General features: G+C 42.0%; 1 protein-coding gene across 8 annotated transcripts in view; it reads right to left on the bottom strand.

Moving 5' to 3' along the window:
- The window catches only part of AIG1 (androgen induced 1), a 212,130-nt gene that overhangs the window by 67,877 nt on the left and 123,325 nt on the right, over positions 1 to 20,928 (bottom strand). The window contains exon 4 of one of the 8 annotated variants that reach the window (XM_036024803.1): positions 15,208 to 15,429. The exons of the other annotated variants lie outside the window; for them this stretch is intronic. Within the exon in view, the coding sequence (XP_035880696.1) occupies positions 15,367 to 15,429 (63 nt within the window). The 3' untranslated portion in view covers positions 15,208 to 15,366. Of the gene's footprint in view, positions 1 to 15,207; positions 15,430 to 20,928 lie in introns of those variants that run through there. 8 annotated transcript variants of the gene reach the window in all.

The raw sequence follows: 20,928 nt of genomic DNA, 5'->3' as shown, positions 1-20,928 counted from the left end.
AGAGAAAGAGGAGAGAGAGAGAGAGAGAGAAGAGAGAGAGAGGAGGAAGAGAGAGAGAGAGAGAACACCATGGCTATGGGTGACTTTTCAAGTGTCGTTATCCTCTGTTTTCCATTTTCAAAAAATTTCAGTTTTTCTCAGTTTTTACCATAGGGCCATTTCCCACCACATTTTTCATTGCTTTTTGCCACATATTAAATAGGCACAGACGACACTGCCTGTGCGGGGAAGTTCAACTTCGTTCACTAATTCACTAATTAATTTTCGTAATGTGATTGCCATGTCCTAAGTTCATAATTGCTTTTTGATTGTTATTCTGCTTGTCTACCTCAGGTATTTATTAGATTTATAAAGCTATATGTTTCCTTAAGCACTCAAGTCACCATTTACAAAGGAAGACCCTTTAAAACTGTATAATGATGAAAAACACAGCATCATCATTGCAGTTATCTCAGCAACAGAGAAAAACATAGTCCCCAAATATTCCCTAATCTTTGAAAAGATTCATGATTAGTAGCCAAACAGAATCTAGATCTCAAAGTCTAGAGAGGATGGAGCAATTGGGGTATAGAATCATAGAACCCTTATGAGTGATTTACATATACCATCAAACCTGGAAAAATATTAAGGAGGTTAATATAAAGCAATGCATCCTATCCATTAGAATTCTTTGAGATTCCCATTAAAGCTGTAAACTCTCCTTCTAGAAAAATCCACATATGCACATGCTCACACACATTTTAGAAACTATTTATGACCTTCAAGCTGCCTCTGGGCGTTGTGGGTAACCCCATGTTATAAACTGTATCATGTTTCCCCCAGATTCATATGTTCAAGCCCTAACCCCCAGTGAAGCTTTTAAAGAGAAAACTGAGGTTAACTGAGACCATAAGGGTGAGGCCCTCATCCAATGGGACTTGTGTGCTTACAAGAAGAAGTAGAGACACCAGAGAAACAAGTACATAGAGGAAAAGCCGTATGAGGACACAGAAGGTAGCCATTTGTAAACCAGGCAGTGAGGCCTCGGGAGAAACCAAACACGTTGGCACCCTGATCTGGACACCCAGCCTTCAGAACTGTGAGAAATAAATTTCTGTTGTTGAAGGCAGTGGTCCCTAACATTTCTGGTACCAGGTATCCCTTTGGTGGAAGACAATTTTTCCATAGTAGGGGAGGAAGCTGGTGGTAGGGGTGGTGGACAGACAAGAGGCGGAGCTCAGGCAGTAATACTAGCCACAGCTTTGCTTCTCTCCCTCTCCCCCTGCTCACCTCCTGCTGTATTGCCTGGTTCCTAACAGGCCACAGACTGGTACTGCTCTGTGGCCCAGGGGTTGAGGACCCCATGTTTAAGCCATTCAGTCAGTGGTATTTTGTTATGACAGCCCTAGCAATATACCCCGTGACTGAGAGAACCATTATCATATATGGAGGAAAGTGTGGTTCAATTGCTGTTGCTAATTGCAGACCCAGTCTTCATGCATGAACTGTCCTGCATCACGCAGTAATTTGAGGGGTTATTCTACAACATGCTGGCGGGTACACTTCTCTGATGATTCACCTGACGGTTCACAGAATCAGAGACTTCTAGAGTGGGGAAGATCTGCTTTTAAATTGCCTCACAAGGCATCACAACAACTTTAGTAATATCATTGTTGGAGACAAAACAAAATTATTTCATTAGAGCTAAAATTTTATATATCTAATTGGAGAATTAAACTGAAAACATAAAAAAAAGCCCAACAGAATCAACCCATAACTAGTCCAGGAGTCAATATCTAGAAAAAAGAAGGAAGTAAAGAACAAGAGAAAATTTCCAAGAGCTGCAGCTTCAGGTTGTGTCTGCAGATGAAACAAAGCAGACAGATCACGGGCATGTCTAGGACTTCGCCTCAGGGCTGGATCTCAATTCTCTGGAGCCTGGGGAAGATTCCCATGGAAGTAACTTGTTTTAAATTTGGACTCTCTCATGTATAATGCCTCTGGGATGTTTACCTGGGCCAAAATTTCCATCCAAGGATGGGCCCCTTGGAAGCCACTCCCTGCCTTACGCACATTACAGAAGCAGCAGCTTCACGGAGAAGAATGCAAGTTCGATCTCCTGTCTTCCAAGTGGTGCTGCTAAATGGCTTCCCTTTGATTTCCACACTTCCTCCAGATCTCTGTAATAACCATGACCTGCTACTGCTGCTTATTATTATTTTTGTTTATTGCTGCTGACAGATCCACGTAAGGCAGGAACCCACCACTTTCAAAAGGCACTTTCTCCCAGCATGGAAGGCAAGAAGCCTTTGAAGCAGAAGCAGGGTCAGTGGGAGCTGAGTTCAAAGCACTCCCCAATGGCTAGGAAGTAAGGGGAGACTTCAAAAAGGGAAAGGCCCAGTCTTTGATGAAACTAAAAATTCAAAAGACTTTCTTCTGCTAGCTGAAGAAATAGGCAGATTTTCCACACTGGTCTGCAGGGGAGAGGAGATGGCATCAATAATATTAACCCATGAGGTTTAGTGTAAACAAACGAGGACCAGGAACTTCATTCAGCTTAGGGGATTTGGTATTACTGCAGTAAAAGTTTTTGTTTTCCCTTTAAGGATTTAAAAATGATGTGAAATGGTTCCTTGAATGAACATACTCTGTATGACTTTGAAAATGATTTACTCTCCCTGTAAAAACATTTATATTTTCAGTGCAAATTTTGAGGACTTTTACAGAATGACTACACAGTAAATGCAGCATCGATAAACATCAGCTTGTGGATAAATATTTTGTTTGGGAATAATCTGTTCCTATGCATAGTGTAAAAGAGTTAACGAGTTCCTGATGGTGGATGTAGAGAACTTCTAACTTCCTATATGCTATGCTGAAGATCTGTTAACTGGAGAATTTGTTCCAGTATCCAAACTTGAAGTCTGGAAACTATAGTCTCATAGACTAACAGTGGAATAAATAAATGTTGGTTATTTATAGTAGTTTGGGCAGCATGATCCTTGGTTTAGTATGGGTAAAACACCCTTATCTGGGTAGTAAGCTTAGAAATCTAACTACATTATTTCTATTTAAAAAATCATACTAGATTCTTAATTCTAACTGAAGAAGATATAATTTTTTAGAATACAATCCATTTGAAAAACTTAGGGAACACCTCTGGTATTTACCACATGCAGCAGACAAATTCGAAGATGTGTTTTCAATGATCCCAGCTTCCAGGTATTCATGGCTTTGTCTGAGCATAGGCTGGTCTAGGGACTTGCTTCTAACCTCCAGTATGTGGTAAGGTAGAAGGAATGCCACCTCTGCGATGAAGCTAGATAAGAATGTGACTTCCATTATGCTAGCAGGCTACTTCCCTTACTGGTTTTGATGACACAGTAGCTATGTGGCAAGGAGGCCCACATGGCAAAAGCTGAGGGTCCAATAGCCACGTAGAAACTGAGGCTCTCAGTCCAACAGCCCTTAAAGAATTCTGCTAGTAGCCAAGGGATCTTAGAAGATTCTTCCCCACTAAGTCCTTCAAATAAGATCCCAACCTAGATGGCACTTTGATTGTACCTTGTGGGAGGCCCTGATGCAAAAGAACTAGTTAAACCATGTTCAAAGTCCTGACCTACAGAAATTGTGTGATGACAGATATGCATTTTTTAAAAAATCTTAACTCAAGGACATTTTTTCATTGTTTTTTAGAGAGAGGGGAAGGAAGGGGGATAGTGAAGAGAGAGGGGGGGGGGGAGGAGGAGGGAGAGAAGAGAAGAGAAGAGAAGAGAAGAGAAGAAGAGAAGAGAAGAAGAGAGAGAGAGAGAAGAGAGAGAAAATACTGATGGGTCACCTACTGTACATGCCCCAACCAGGGGGGTTGAATCTACAACCTAGGTGTGTGCCCTGACTGGGGATTGAACCTACAACATTTTGGTTTACAAGATGACCCTCCAAAGTAACTGAGCAACAGTGGCCAGGGCAAAATGTGTGTTCTTTTTTTTTTTTAAGTTTTTATTTATTTACTTTTAGAGAGGGAAGGGAGGGAGAGAGAGAGAGAGAAAGAAACATCAATGTGTGGTTGCTGGGAGCCGTGGCCTGCAACCCAGGCATGTGCCCTGACTGGGAATCGAACCTGCGATGGTTTGGTTCACAGATCATGCTCAATCCACTGAGCTACACCAGCCAGGGCAAAATGTGCGTTCTTTTAAGATGCTAAGTTTGTGGTAAACTGTTATGGAGCAATAGGAAAAAACAAGAAACCAAGTGTAGATTAATCTAATCGTTCTGACCTTACTGTTATGAGTTTGGACCAGCCCACCACCATTTCATTTGAGCCCTTAATGTTGTTTCAGAATAATTTTATTTACCTTATTATCTCCCTAGCATGTTAAGGATTTCATTACAACATTTTTTTCTACTCTTGTTTAACCTCCTCAATTCTCCTAATTTTCCTTCAATTAATTCAATTATGCAATATTTGCTGGGTTCCAATATAGTTAGCTTTTCCTACATTATTCATTAAGGGAATGATGAACTGAAAGGTAAAACTATTCAAAAGTCTGGCAGAAGGGATGGTATTCACATAAATATCTGATTTCCAGAGAGAAATAAGCAATATAGAAAAGGATGAGGTGACATGAAGGGGAGATGAGGTTTGATTACGCTTTGAAGATGGGGAAATAAAGAGAAGAAATAGAAAGAAAATGTAATAGGCTTTATTTCAGAAACAATAGTTTGCACAGGTTAAAGGGAACAAAAAGGAGGACAGATTGCTTTTCTTATCCCGAGTGGGCATGGAGATGGAGGAAGGATGAACTATAGAAAGAATACTCAAAGGCCAGGGACCAGGATGGGACCCAAAACAAGGTCCGAAAAGTTGCAGCTTGAAAGTGCATTGCCTTCTGGAGCCAGAGCCATCATTTGGGTGCACAGAACCAGAAAAAACAACCAGGAGGAAACCAGAGAATTTTTTTCACTTATTTAATGGTTATTAAGCACCTGTAACGTGTAGCACAGTGCTACAGTCATGGAGCTTATGGGCCGACTACCTCAGCAGACCAAGTCACGGCACTAACTGAATCTACCGCAGGTCAAAATCCACCCTAGTTTGCAAACAAATAGCATTACTCAGGCTGGTTTTCAAGATAAGACTCCACAGACCTCTGTGGAACACTTAAGACAGTATTATTGATTAGTTTCCTAGGGTTCTATAAAAATTACCATACATTTGGTGGTTTTAAAACAACAAAAAATTATTCTCACAGTCCTGGAGGCTAGAAATCTGAAATTAATGTGTCAGCAGGGATGCAATCCCTTCAAAGTCTCTAGGGGAGAATCCGTCCTTGCCTCTTTTAGCACCTAAAGACTGCCAGCATTTCTTGGCTTGTGGGCACATCACTCCAATCTCTGCCTTTGTGATTACGGCCTGCTCCTCTTCTGTGTCTAACCTTCCTCTGCCTTTCTCATAGAAGGTCACTTGTGATCAAGATAAGCTCCTCCTTTCCAGATCTTTAGCTGATCATGTATTTTTGTCATACGAGTTAATAATTACTCTTTTGCCATAATAGGTAATATTCAGAGATTCTAGAGATAAGGCATGGACATATTTTTGTTGACATTTCTTACATTTCAATATAAATCACTAGTGAGAACTTGAAAAAAATTTTTAATTCTCACCTGAGGGTTTTTTAAAATAGATTTTATAGAGACAAGGAGGGAGGGAGGGAGGGAGGGAAAGAGCGAGAGAGAATATCCATTAGTTGCCTCCTGTATGTGCCCTGACTGGGGATTGACCTTGCAAACTTCTGGTATATGGGATGATGCTCCAACCGACTGAGCCACCTGGACAGGGCTCATGGGAACTTCTTTTAGATTTATAAATACCCCAGTGTTTGTCATTCTAGTTAGCCCATGCTTAAACCATAGTAATTAGCAGGAATGTATTTGAAACAGAAAGTCATGCCATTCTTTCAGGGACAGAGGGAAGAGGTGAAAGAATATAAAGAGCTGCTTACTGTTCTGGAGCTAACCCTGACAGGGAAATAAGATACCAGTGATCACACTGATGGAGAAGAGCGGTTAACACCAGGGCCTGTGTACAAGGCACACAGGAAGCTCAGTCAGAAAGGGGACTGGGCCTGGACTCAACCAGGAGGGGCTCCGGTGTGGCTTAGTCTTGTTCGAGACAGGCCAAAGCACATTCTGAGAAGCCTTATGTGCCTGCAAAGCTCATAGTTTCCTTTTTCTAAGGGATTTCTCATGCATGGCTTACCATGCATGATGTACATCCTATTACTGCATTCCTGGTGAAAGCCAGTAGGATACGGAACTAGTGGTTCATTCAAAGACATCTTCCTACAGGCAGGCAGTGGCCCTCATGGTAACCTTTGCAAAACATGCCCAATAGAGGTACACAGAAGGAACCATGACTATGGCCAGCCTTTCTTTTAGAGGCTTTAAATGCTAGACATATAAGAGCACCAGCAAACCGTAGGATGGATGGACTTGAAGCAATAAACACAGAGGAAGGCAGGAAGCAGATGAGATAGAAGAAGCTTTGAGCAAACAGAAGCTGTGAAAGCTATGAGACAGAGTGGTAGTAGTTTGTAACAGCTGTAGAGACCATGAGCTGGTAGTGACATAGGAAGCTGAACTGGGTAGAGAAAGGAGCAGAGATGGAAGATCTGACTATTGACCTTGGGAATCTGTCAGAGCTGCTGTTGGGTTTCCAGAACTACTACCAGATGAAAGGAGCTACTGTGTAGTCCTAGCCTTGGTATGGACCAATGTTCACTTGGTGAGGCCCACTCATGAGGCTGCCCGGCTGGTTTTACATCTTCCCTTAGCCTTCCCACATGTCTTTCAAGTACATCCACATAACTTCAGCAACCCACGCCTCTTTCTTCCTCTCAACCTGCAAGAACTTGAAACCCAGGCAGCATATCCGATTGGTGTCAATAAATATTTAATAACTGATTATTTTGTTAGTGGACACTGACAGGAAATAACTTCTAATCAACCTGTTGTCCTCACAGAAGATACACCAGTTCAAACAATATCTCCCTGCCTGAGAGTAGCTTTAGAATTTTCTGCATGTGTATTCTTTTATATCCAGTGTGAAAACACTCCAAGAGCCACCATATTGATAAATAACAATTAAATTACCTTGTGGTAAACTTGCCCTAATTTAAAAAAAATATACATACTATCTAATCACGTGCTTGACTTTTAATTACATGCTTGACACTAACAGCCCCTCTTCTAAACCAAAATACAAGTGGGGATTGGTCATTTCATTTCCCTTTAAAGAATAAGCCTGCCCTAGATGTTGAAAATGAGTATTAGATGGCAGGTTGTCCTGTTTCACATAGTTTGCAAATTTAAGGTTTGAAATCATGGCAAAACTTCAGTTCTATTACAGGCTTGACATTTGCTGTGCCTCAGGATCTCTGTAGAACCTTAAAAATGTCCATTTTGTTCCTGCCTCACCCTGGATTAATGAGGATTTTAACTAACTGATGGGAGTTGTAGGAAGTAGGGGAGGAAGTACACTGATTCTCTGCCTGGATTCAAGTTCAGTCAGCTGAACTCACCTGGCTTGACTTCTACCATTGTGATGAGCTGGCCTCATACATCAGCATGGCTGATCTGTGGGTGGGAAATGCCTGCCCCTTTCGTTTCACCCATGAGCCCTCTACTGTTTGCAGTGGGTAGTCAGCAAAGCTCTTCTGTGAGGGGGATGATGGGGGTGTGGCTCTCTTCCCACTACTCCCCTCGAAACCATCCACTCCTGACAAGCAACTGAGACGAGTTTTCCAAAGGAACCAGCTGTAGCTTGGTATCTAGAATTGCATCCTGAGTTTCAGGGTACTGGAGACAGCCTCCGGAGACATGTGTGAGGGCCTGGGCCAGGTGTCTCAGTTGGTTAGAGCACATCTGCCAAGGCTGCGGGTTTGATCCTGGGCAGGACACATATAAGAATCAACCAATAAGTGCATCAGTAAGTGCAACAACAAATCGATGTTTCTCTACCTCTTCCTTCCTCTACATCTAAAATCAATAAATAAAAATTTTAAAAAATGTAAGAAAGCATCACTCTCATGGTATTGTAATGTACTATAGCAAACAAGGGAACCCTAGCCATGCTCTCCTAAAGACACTTAAAGGCACGTGACTGTCAACACCTTCCCTTGAGCTTACATGCACATACTAATCAGTACTGGTACCTCTCTATTTCCTGTAGAAGTAATACAGAATTATTAACTTCATAAGTAATGTTATTTTCAAGGCTTATAAAAACTCCATCGACTCTTAATAGTCACATGACACTTCCAGGAAACCACAAAGGGGCACTTTACTATTGAGACAGCCACTGATGCTCAGTGTGGCTCAGTGTGGCTCAGCATGGCTCAGCGTGCCAGATGGAAGACCCGGGAGAGTTATTAGCAGCTTCACCTATGGAGAAGAAAGAGCCTTTCAGACAGGCAGTCAGTGAGGCTCTCGGATTTTTGTAAGCAAAAGCCAGAGGAACATGGCAAGACCGAGAACTCTTGAATAAGACCCACCCGGGTCCTACCATTTATTATCAGTCTCACTGCGAGAGAGTCAATGAACATACTTCAGGCCACAAGGCATAATGTTTAAAGACCCCAGAGAAATACTGCCTGGCTTTGAATCCTGGCTTTCTCCTTACCAGCTGGGAGTGTTTAGGCAAGTTTCTTAACCTCTCTTGTGTTTCAGTTTCTTCATCCATAAAATGGGTATATTAGTAGTGAAGAATTAACCTCACCCAAGAAGCAGTCTAGAGGCTGCTCTCAGCTCCTAGGAGTTGCTCTCAAAGCCCCTGAAAAGTCCCTGCTGACAGCAGTGCCTGTTTGCCTGAGAGCTTCTGCCACCAGCCTAACAATGTGATTTTATGATGGTGGCTTTGGGCTACTTGGTATCAGTTCTCCCTCCAAGAAAGGACTGGAGATTAGCAGTCAGCCATGCAGGAAGTACATGATTAAGCCCCAATAAAAACTCTGGACACCAAAGGCTCAGGCTGAGCTTCCCTGGTTGGCAATATTCTGTGCATGTTGTCACACATTGTCACTGAGAAGAACTAATGCCATCCACAGCTATAAAGGGGAAGCAAAACTGCAACCCACTTTGGACGCCTCCTAGACCCTTCTCTATATCCTCATTCTCTTGGCTGATTTTAATATGTATTCTTTTCCTAGAATAACGGTGTTCAATGAGTTCCGTGAGTCCTGCTAGCAGATTTTCGAACCTGTGGAGGATTTTGAGAATCCCTGAACTTGCAATTCATGTCAGAGTTGAGTGACGATGGTCTGGTGTGCACATTGCTCCCTCTAACCTTCTAGTTGGCTAACTCTCACAGTTAGCTGAAGGTTTTTGATTGCCTCATAGGGTTGTTGAGAGGATTACAAGAGGTCTTACATGCAAAACATGTAGAACAGTGCCTGGTATATACATTGCTCAGTAAATGTTGGCTACTATTTTATGGGCTCCACACACAAACATTTACTAACCATTTTTAAAATGAACACTTCCTACATGCCCATTTCTGTGTTGAATGGCTCACATGGATCATCTCATTTCCTTCCCAATTAACTCTAAGAGGAAACTGAATGCAACTTAGAGGGGTTCAATATCTTCTCTAGGATGGGTCAATTCATAAGTAGAAGTCAGGACTTAAACCCTGAGCTTTGTGACTTGAACACCGACGTATATTTCTGGAAAGCCTATGCTGCTAGCTGATAAGCTAGACTGCCCCATCACACACCTCTGTTGAGGGTATTCATCGACTACATTGCTATCAGGATGACAGAGGATGTTTGCAAGCCCGGGAGCAAAGAGATCAATGAACGGGAGCAGCAGCTATCAAGTTCGTAGTGTTTGTCTTTGCTGGAAAGAAACACCCAAATCGTTCAGTAGGAAAAGTTCGGATGAAGAGCCCCACTTTTGAGACTGCTTCATTGGTTGATATCAAAGAATAGCACCCTCATCCAAAACTTGTTTATTTCTTTTCAAAGCAATTAGCATTCTGTACGATTGTAGCTTTGGGAGGGGCAATATTTGTTCCTGATTGGATTTTGTACTGACATATGAAATGAATAACATCTTCAATTTCGAATTAGAGTGTATCAAATTCCATTATAGTATCAATAAAATGAAAAGAGCAGTAAATTTTGTGCAGAGCCCTTGGGGGAAACTGAAACCGCCACGAAACTCTACATACGCAAAATCTTCTCTGGAAGCTATGTTCTTTCTTCTTCATCTTCTTTCATTACTTTGTATAAATAGATGCAATGTCAGTCAACTTAGCTGCTGCGCATATCAAAATGTTGTCCAGAAAAAAAACTGACAGCAAATCCTAAAGTTTCTCTGCTTTGGTGGATTGCACTAATTACATACCTACTGCTTGAGCTCTCCTCGGAGACCAGCACCTCTTCCCCTTCTCCTTCCCAGCCCTGTTCCTTTCATCCTCCCTCCCTTTTCTCCAGTTCCTTACAAATTTGACTTCATTTTTCATGCTTTCAGGGGTACATTTTGTACTTATGAAAAATGTGCTATTAATAGCAATGTTTCAAATTGGGATAATTCCTCAAATTGCATGCTGCCGGGTTGCCATGGGACCCGATTTGTTATTAGGTTCACTGGGTTCATCTTTGGGGTGCTTACTCACCTTAAAAATATTAAAGGACTCTCAATAACCCTGTGTAAACCCTCTATGACTTAACTGGCATGGGATGGGAAAGGGCTGATGTCCCAGTTTCTCATTGTTGATAATTATCCAATCCTCTGTTTCATTCTGTTTATATAGGTATTTGTTTAAAAAATCCACAGGATAATGGCAATACTTAACACTAACACAGGTTTCATAATATCTTTCCACCTACCTCGAATGGCTAGTAGAAGCATTGAATGATAGAACGTATGTAAGAGAAAGGGCTTTGCCAACTATGTTATACAACTGTAAGAGATTATAATATTAACTTTGGTACTGAGGACTGGCTAACGTTCAATGTTTTGATGAATAAACCCAGAAGCCTTATTTATGAACTGAAATTTCAGAGGTGCACCCTCCCACAAAAGCAATAATGGTTTCTGATCCTTAATGATGATAATTTAGCGGTAATGTTACAGGTCATTTCTTCTTCAAAAGTTGAACTATTAGATTAATAGCTGAGCATATTTCCTTCATGGAGTATTTATTTAGATATAATGACTTCTCAGAGAATGATCCTAAGTTCAAGTACTCCGGGATGTTAGGAAAAGGCTTTCGTGGTAACAAGTGCTATGAGCTCATGAGCCCAGCCTGAGTTTATATGTTTTTCAGTAAAAGAAGAACTAAGCTGACTACGTGAGATACCATAAAAGCACCCGAGCAGACACTCAGGTCCCAGGACTCTTCTGAACAGCCCACGTTTCCCATCTTGTGCAGGAAGTGCATTTTCACAATTAAATCAGTTCCCAAGCGGTACCTTTATGGCACGGTGTTTGGTTCGTGACACTTCTGATTAAACTGTTGAGAGTGAACGCCTTCTCTTCTCTGGGTCTTCTACTGCTCCAAGAACACCGTGTGTTCTCAGCAGCGACATTATAAAGTGCACACCTAGGTGGTACACGCACCGCATTTCGGGGGCTCCTCAGGGGGCTGTGAATTCTTGGAACTCTTACAGTCATTCCATGGCCCCCACGGCGTCCCAGTCAGGCTGGGAATTTTTCTACAAGAAAAATCTGTGACCTCTTACCTGGCAATCAAGGAGAGACCACTCTTGACCTTGGTCTGCCACCCATCCTCACCCATTGCCATTCCCCACTCAGACCCTTGGCCTGAGAAAGCACCTTCACCGGCTATGCTAATTACATATATTTTGCCTTTTTGCCTCAAGTTCTGAGGTAAAAATAAGCATGCACATTATACACAGGTATAACAATTATATACCATGGGTATATAATAATGGGCATAATAATTCTGTGTATAACACACACAAAAACGTGGGTTCACATTATACACAGCAATATATGGTAAGCCCCAGGCCTATTCCACCTTGACTGAGAAGTGAACTCTCTCCTTTTAATCTCATTCATGTTCGTTTCCTCCAGGAAACACTTTTTCAGGAATAGTTACTCTTCGTTCCATACTCCCACAGCATCGAATGCATAATTCTATCATTTCATCTTGAAATAGTATATATAAGTCACTCCTGCTAGGTCTATTTCCCTCGAGTCTGCAAGCTGCTTAAGGTCAGGAGCTAGGTTTTCGGTTTTACTCATCTTTGCATTACCAGTGCTGACAAGAGAAGGTAAACAGGTTTGAACTCATCTGCCAACTGTTATGCCTGGAACACTGGGTGAGAAGGAGTTACATGCCAACTGCTAGCACGGCCAGGAAGAGTGCTATGATTGATTAGCTATGTCTGTGTTGAGCGTGAGAGGGGAGGGTTGAGAAATGAGTACCACATTTGCATCCTTCTCATGGAGGATGCATGTGTGGGTGGAAAATGCTTTCCAGTTCAAACTAAATGGACATCTAGTCACAGACGAGCCTGGCAAGCACAGATGACAATGTTTCTTGCATTCCTCCCCGCCTTCCCCATTTCCCTTAACCTCAGCTCAATCCTGAAAATCTCCATCTATTACCTCTCCCTTTCTCCCATACCACAGGGGATGGATTTCTCCTCCTATTCTACCCTCAGTGGTGGTAAGACAGTAACCCACAGCAATGCTTCTGAACCATGATTACCCTCCTCAAGCAAGCTGCAGAAAGCCTCCTTTCTCCATCAGCCTTTATGAGCACTTAACAAGACCTACGCTACCACTGTCTGTCATCAAATAAAATGGACAGGCTGATCTGGGGTGGTGTAAGGTCAGATATCTTGAAAGATGAGACTTCACCTGGTCAAAAGATTCCTGGCATTTTGGTGTCTAGGATACTGTATCTGGCTATTTTTAACTGGGAGACCATTCAAAGGGAGAGAAAACCAGGGTTCTGAGCAAGTATGACATTCTGGGGGAGTGCCTTGCGAATTCCAAGAACACACAGCAGTGCTGTTTTCACAATTTCACTTAGCATTCCAAGAGTATCACTCCTGATGACCCATTCTGGAATTATTATTTTTTTTTATGATCTTATTCTTGAATTGCTTTAGATAAACTGTGAATATCCTAGATAGAATTCCAATTACACACCCAATATGACTTTAGCACCTACATATGATCGCTGCAAATGTTCCCACTCCATCAAGTGATTGTTTATGAAGGACTGAAAAGTAGCTGGACCGGTGAATATTGTAAAAGGAAGGGAATACATTTCATACAAGTCCCATGGAGCAATGAAAACACCCTCTGGTCTGGTCTCAGGAACCAGCGCTGCCAACAAACTTTATGTAGATCTAGGATGGAAATAATGTTGGAAGAACCCGATCACTCCAGCGGGTCATCCATCCAGGGCATCAAATAGGCGTTAGGCTCAGTAACATTTCACCTTCTGCAGACCACCTCCGGCCCATTGTGGGGGAGACAGACACCCCAGGACTTTCAGTGGGGACATATTCTCAGCTCCCGTGTCTCTGTTCCCCCTGTAAGATGCATGTGTCTAGTGTTCAGAGTTCTGTGTTCTGTGTCTAGTCAATGGGTAACTAGGTTTGTCTTTCTTGGGTTTTCCCCATTGGTGAAAAGAACCCAAATAACTTATTTAGTTTCATTTGTAGGTAACATAGTTCTGAGACTCTGGGACACAGAGTGACTTTGCACACAGGTTTAGATTCTGCTAACCCAAATCCCCACGGCATGGGGTCATCAACTCCAATAGTGTGGTCAAGTAGAAATGGCCTGTGATCACGATAGAACTGGATAGAAATTCTAGTTTTGCCAATCAGTATGGGGGAGACTATGGACAATTTTTTATACCTCTCTGTACTTTTATTAATGTTTTCATTTGAAAAATGGGGGTAACACTGTCTTTCTCATAGGGTTGTGAGGATTAAAACAAGTTATATATATAAGCTGCCTCACCGTAGAGACTGAAAAAGAACATAGCTATTTTATCATTGTTATGGTTACAGGTGTCCTCCCACGTCCTTTGGTGTGAGTTTGGTTATAACAGATGCATGATTTTGGTTCTGTTTGCTCACATTACATACCAACCCTGCCTCTCAGTCTTGAGTCTGTTTTCCCTTACGATGACTAGTGTCCCTTGTTGTTCCTCAGAGATTTGGCTGCTTTTTCATGCGAGAGGTCTTGTTTCTTCTGGACTAAGCTCCATTCCCCTCACACTGCTATCACTCCCCCTCATTCTGAGCCTTTCCTTCTACTTCTCCTGTTCATCTGGGACAAGGAGGAGGCTGCCATAGACGACAACCGGCTGTGTGACTTTGGGATGACCCTCAAATGCTCTGTGCCTGTATTTCCTCATCTATAAAAGAAAGAGTAATAGAACCCGCCTCTTACAGTTATTGTGAGGATTAAGTGAGCTGATGTTTACAAATTTCTTAGAACAGTCCCTGACACATAATAAGCACAGTGGAAGTATTTGCTAAATAAAAATAAAAGCTAATGAAATTGAAAGTGGAGCATCTGATAGGAGGTACAATAGAAGGTCTTTGTGGGAATAAACTCTCTTTGCCTGGCTTTTCTTTCTGTTTTTTTTTTTTTCCCCCTCTTAATGCCTCATCCTAAAAGTGCAAAGAGGGTGACAGCCAATTTGAGTTGGGCAAAGTTGTCAAGTGAGTCTGCTTTGAGACAGGGGTACAGGCTGAGGGGTGAGGGAGAGGGCTCCACATGACTGCACCGAACTCCACATGACAACTCCAGAATGGCTCGGTCTAACTTGCAAGGGCTAGGGGTTTCACTTGGCAGTCTGGACTAGCTCTGGGCTGCATAGTGTTTCTGACATACTCCCAGGGCCTGTCTCTTTCAGGGACTCTCTTGAGCCTTTGTTAAAAGTGACTTTAGCCCTGGCTGGCATAGCTCAGTGGATGGAGCACGGGCTGTGAAACAAAGCATTGCAGGTTCGATTCCCAGACAGGCCACATGCCTGGGTTGCAGGCCACAGCCCACAGCAACCACACATTGATGCTTCTCTCTCTCTCTCTCTCTCTGACTCCCTCCCTTCCCTCTCTAAAAATAAGTAAATAAAATCTTAAAAAAAAGTGACTTTAACATTTACCTTGTGCCCAGCACAAGATCCACTGTAGTGGCTGAGATTTTCTTGTTCTATTTATTATTTATTTATTTTTCAGATCCTTTTTCTCATGCCCTCTGATGATGGATGGAGGTTCTCCAGGTGGCCTTGCAAACAGCAGGTCAATATTTGTATAGGAAAATCCATAGAAATCTGAGGAACTTCCTCATAAGCAAAAAGCAAATAGGAATTGGTATCATTTCCGTCTGCTAATTCTTCACAGAAGTTCTTCTCACCACAAACTCTGAGTGTGGCCTGTGGATCAGAGCTGGCTGTTGGTACAGATCCATAAAAAGATAAGTACAGAAATTGAGAATAAGCATCTAGAAATTTCTCTAGCAGTTTGCCCATTAAGTCTAATAGTATAAAAGTTGGGGTTAGACTGTTGTTTGTTTTTTCATTTCCTTTTTCTAGTAATCATTTTAAAATTATAATTTATAAAAATGTTGGTTCTTGGCAGATTTCAAATTAAAAAGAAAGAAAACAAAATGTTTCTTTACCATAGACAGCCTTAAGAGTTAGGGAAATTGGTCTGGAAATGAGGAACTGTGATTGGATGATGTTCTCAAATCTGTGATTCCACCATTTCGTGATCACAGGCAGAAAGGGGCGTCTGTGGGTGATGTGTTTCATGTAGAAATGCCAGTGTTGTTAAAGAAGACTTATTAATGGAAGTCTTAGCTACTGTCTAGCAACGTTAAGGTCAACAGATTGCCACTAAGAGCACAATCTGCAGTCATTCAGTTTCTTACAACAGAGGTTGTAGTGTCAGAGTTAAATTTCAATCCTGACTGTGTCACTTATTACCTACTTGACCTGGCAGATCCAGGGCCCCATTTAATCTCACTAAGCCAAACTTCCGTCGTCTGCAAAGTGGGAAAGTAATACTTATTTCCTAGATTGTTGTGCAGTTCAAGTCATTAACACGTGCAGAGTATTCACTATTTGCCAGGCATGTGATAATATAGGACACATATATATTCATTTCATTCTCACAGCAGCCCTATTTTGCAGATGAGAAAGCTGAGGCATAAAGGGTTTAAGTGATTTGCCTAAAGTCATAGAACCAGGAAGTGATAAAATTGGGATTCAAACAGCTGGTTGAAGACTCTAAAATTCACTCCCCTGTGTCATACTCCCTTTCACGTGCAGTTTGAAGGCATATTTGATCCCTGCTCATTTAGTCTCTTGGCCCATTTTAGGTGGGCTTTGGCAGTGGCTCACAGCGACTCAGACCCTTATAGTTACACGTACCTAGTTATAGGGAGACCCTCGGCCTCTGCTCCCCACCTATTGGCACATGTCACACATTCTAGTCAGAGGGAACATCCGGAGCCAGATGTGTGTAATACAATGCAGTCAGGAGAGTACTTCATCAGTTCCAACTGCCTATGTGGCCCACACGTAGGACGGCCATGGCCAACCTCTCATGTGCTTACTCAATCACTCATTTGTTTAATATCTATGATTCCAACATCGACAGTGTGGCAGGTCCTGTGCTAGGGCAATGGAAGGTCAGAGCTGTGATGATACACATCTCACTGTTTAGGAGGTGAAACTCAGGTGGCAAGATGGACTCATAAACACGGACATGGAAGTGGAAAGGTGAGAGGGAAACAAGATCGTGTGGTAGCAGGGGTGAAGAATTGAACACACAGACCTCCCCATATTCATTCATTCGGGGCTGCCTGTCCACTGTTCTACCCAAGGCCAGCACCTCAGCTCATCAGCAAATAGCCATATATAAGCATCTATCACCTCCTCGTTTTTTTTTTAAATTCTATTTTTTCCATTACTGTTTAACCCTTTATATCTCCCTTCCCCTTGCAATCTCCACACTGTTGTCCATGTCTACGAGCCCTTTTTCCTGGATCCCACCACCTCCTAACCTCCCCACTCAATAGCTGTCATCTTGATGTCTATTTCTGAGTCTATTTTGCTTGCTAGTTCAGTTTATTCATTAGATTCCTCATAAGTGAAATCATGCAGTATTTGTCTCCCTCTGATTAGCTTATTTCACTTTTTTTTGAAGCCACAGCAACAGTCTATCTCAACAAATAAAAAACATGGCAGGTTTTCCAATAAGCTGGTATAAGTGTTGGTTCTTTTGATCCTGAATGTCTTAACATTTAGTGTCTGCTGAAAAAGATTCAGAGGAGATTGATTTCTGTTATAAGATTCCCCTGGCTTCATTGTTCTTCTGTGTGTTTCAACTCTGAATACCTGTTTCCCTCCTTCAGGGTCCAGCTCAAACATCATTTCCACTGCATATGCAACCTGCATCCCCACCTGTCTCATTCCAGGCAGAACTGATCAGCTCCGTCCCAGGGCTGTATTCTGGGCATGAACATTCATGTGTGGTAAAACATTCATTATACTGCAGTTACAGTTGGAAACGCATAGAAATCTAAAATTTCTGCCTGTAAGTAGACTGTATGTTATTTATCTTTGTATCAAGGCATTCAGTTCAACGAAAACTTTTGGATGACCATGTTCTTTTAGGCTGCCCCAGTGAGCATGGATCTTCCTTCTTAATTACTTCTACAGTATCTGAATTTCAGATGAAAGAGAAGTTGTAACTGGTCCTTCTTCATTCCAAATACAAGCCAATCATGGGAAGTTCATAGGAGCCTCTTAGTGGCAATTTTATCTCCTAGCTTTCCCTTTGATGGATAATCTACTCTGAACACAAAACCTTTTTGGATAACAAAAGTTGGTGGTTTTATTTTCAGGATCTATCTTTCCTAAAATTAATCTGTTGAGTGTTCCTGCTCATTACAATGTCTCCAAGTATTCTAGGCTTTTCTAAGGCTAAATGACCATTGCTTGAGTGTTGCTTCCACTCACCTCTCTATGACAGACATTCTTAATTGCCTAACCACTTTCTTCCTTGCAAATCAAACACAGATATTATAGCAGGTAGAGATTCCATGACTTCAGAGAAAGTAGAGGCCCCACCCCAGATCCAAAGGTTTAATTATGATTGGTTTAGGGCTTGATGTGTTCTAGCCAATAAGATATAAGGAAATGTCAGAAGGGGGAAGGCTTCTATTCCAGAGTGAAAACAACAACAAAAAGTGCCACACTAGGGAGAAAACATTTTTCTCCTATGGCTTCTGCTTTGGACACCAGGATGAGAGAACAATTCTGAAAACCACAGAACCCATCTTGTAAACATGGGACAATAACCTGGAGGATGAAAGGCCAACACCCTAAGGGTGGCAGATCAGAAACCTAGAAAGAAACTTGGTCCTTCGTGGCATTGTTGAGCAATTGAAATAACAGCAGAAACATTTCTCCTTGGATGTCTTTTTATGTGGAAAAATTAATTCATATTTGTTTTTAAGTGATTGGTCATGTTTTCTGTTACTTGAAGCCATCTGGTTAACATGCTGCTTGAAGTTTTTTCCTGCTTCTCTCACAAACCTAGACTTACCTCTTTTCTCCTTCTCCATAATTCTAAACCTTAGCTTCCCTCGTAAGGCCAGTTAAAGTAGAAATGGTGTTTACAGAGCTGGAGGTAACCTTCCATGACATCTATTTAATATGTGAAGAAACCAAGAGAGAAAGGGAGAGAGAAGTTCCATGCCTTGGCCAAGACATACATAATAAACACTGGTGCTAGAATCCAGCTCTTCTGAGTCCTAATCTAGGAATTGCAATTCCTAAGAGTTACAGTATATTGGAAAGCTTAACTCTAAGTATAATAGAGTTAAGGAGTGGTATTGCCTTAGACTGTATAGCACCAGTTCCTAGCATGGTGACTGTATACTGTTTCTTACAAAGATTTGTTAAACAAATAAATGTAGCCCAAATTATATTATAAGCTCCATGAGACAAGACTTCATAATTGGCTCCTCCGGACCCAGCATGGTGTATGCAATAGATGCTCAATAAATCTTTGTTGGATGAACAAAGGAATGGGAATTGCTAATGGATGCATGAAGCTCTATTTAAAAAGTAAGGAATTTTTTTAGTCCAAGGCATTGAAATTCAAAGGTTGGACAATTAATATCAAGAGAGGGGCAGTATACAAAAAATATTAAGCTCTTATACTGAAGAGGCGGGCAGTGGGGTTTATATTTAGGTTTTATCAGTGGTCACAGGTAAGTTAATTAATCTATCTGAGCCCCAATTTCCTTATATGCAAAAACAGGGATAAGAATGGCACTTCACTGGGCTTTTGTAGATAAAATGGAATCATGAGAACGTAAAACATGTAGCGCAGTGCCTGGCATGTAAAAACATACATGTTCATTGTTCTTACTGTTTATGTGTTTGATGAAACTAAAATATCTTCTGGAAGTATGAGGAAGAAATGTGATTTCGAACAGACAAAGCAGTGTCATTTAGGTGGACTCGAGGCAAGTGTGCCTTAATTGGGGGGGTGTTTTTGGTGTAGGTCGCTCACTCACTTTGCTTACAGTTTGAAAAGGGAAAAAGACAAGCAGATGGCATGGTGACACAAAGGACTGCAGCCTACTGTTGCTAGAGCTTGTAAAAATGGAACCCCAGGGCTGCCAGCTTGGCTGAACTTCAAACAAGTCCCATGAAGAGTGAAACTCGCTCAGGAGGGGGCAGGAACTTGGTGTGAAGCTTTCTGAAGTGCAAAGAACATTATCATTAGGTCCGTGGCAGCTTGACTCAGAGCTGGGGCCTGGCCCGAGACCGGATGGGAAGCTGGAGTCAGAAAACCGTGGCCAGACAGTGCACCTCATGGAGGGACTCCAGAAATCGAAACCTTTGAAAACCCCCAACTCCAGAATAACAACAAATCACCAACAGATGGCATGAGTCATGGAAGCCGAGTCCCAGTGAAGCATCTGCAGACTCAGAGCTGAGACCCTGTCCTGCTGGGCAGAGCGGGCAGACGCGGGTCCGGACCCAGATGGCGGCGAAGGTCACCAGGAGGGACACCAGCCATACGCGATCTACTCCTGAGAACTGGCACAGCCTGTAAAGCCCACAGAGGCTTCCCAGGGCCAAAGAAACCAAAATATCTTGAGTAGGTATAAGATGTCACACTTCCTTTTGGGCTTGCTGGCTAAACAAAAGTAAAAATGTATCAGGTGAGGGAGAAGCGAGTAAGATGGAGAACCCAAGGAAGGCATGTAGCAGAAAAAGGGCCGCTGTTCTCCATTCCAGCAACGTTAACTGATATACTTCCTTTCTGACACACAGCTTCGGCTTCTAATCACAAAATTCCTGTAGATCTGAACATTTCCCACAAATTTCCCCTGCAATTATTTTACAAAATATAGTCACATGAAAAACCAGGTGCAAAAGTATCCCAAGTGCAGCATTGAATTCTTCTTCCAGCAATATATTGTAGAAACATAAAACATGTGCTAATACAGACCTTCAATGATGAAAGAAAATACCAAATTTTGTTTTTTAAAAAACTCTTGCATGGACTGAAATCCTCATGGCATTCCACTGGAAGAAAAAGCCCATTTCCTGGGGTCTCATGGCGCCGCACACATATCCTGCCGCTTACACCTTGTATGTAACGATTCCCTAACTCACTCCTGCCACTAGAACTGCCACCCCTCTACAGTCAGAGTCATATATCATTCACTTTAAACCCCTCACACCATCCACCTAACATTTAGTAGGCTCTCAACTAATGACTGAAGAATGAATGAATAAAGGCATGTACACAGGGCTATGGATTTACAATTCGTTTCATTCCATTTTTTTTGTTTTCCTAGGAAGGGGAGGATATTTGAGCTTCAAGTGGAATAACCTGTTTGCCATGTTCTCAGCCAATC

This window comes from Phyllostomus discolor, chromosome 4 (assembly GCF_004126475.2).
Source record: "Phyllostomus discolor isolate MPI-MPIP mPhyDis1 chromosome 4, mPhyDis1.pri.v3, whole genome shotgun sequence".
NCBI classification, from domain to species: Eukaryota; Metazoa; Chordata; class Mammalia; order Chiroptera; family Phyllostomidae; genus Phyllostomus; species Phyllostomus discolor.
This window is presented reverse-complemented; position numbering and strand designations above follow the sequence as displayed.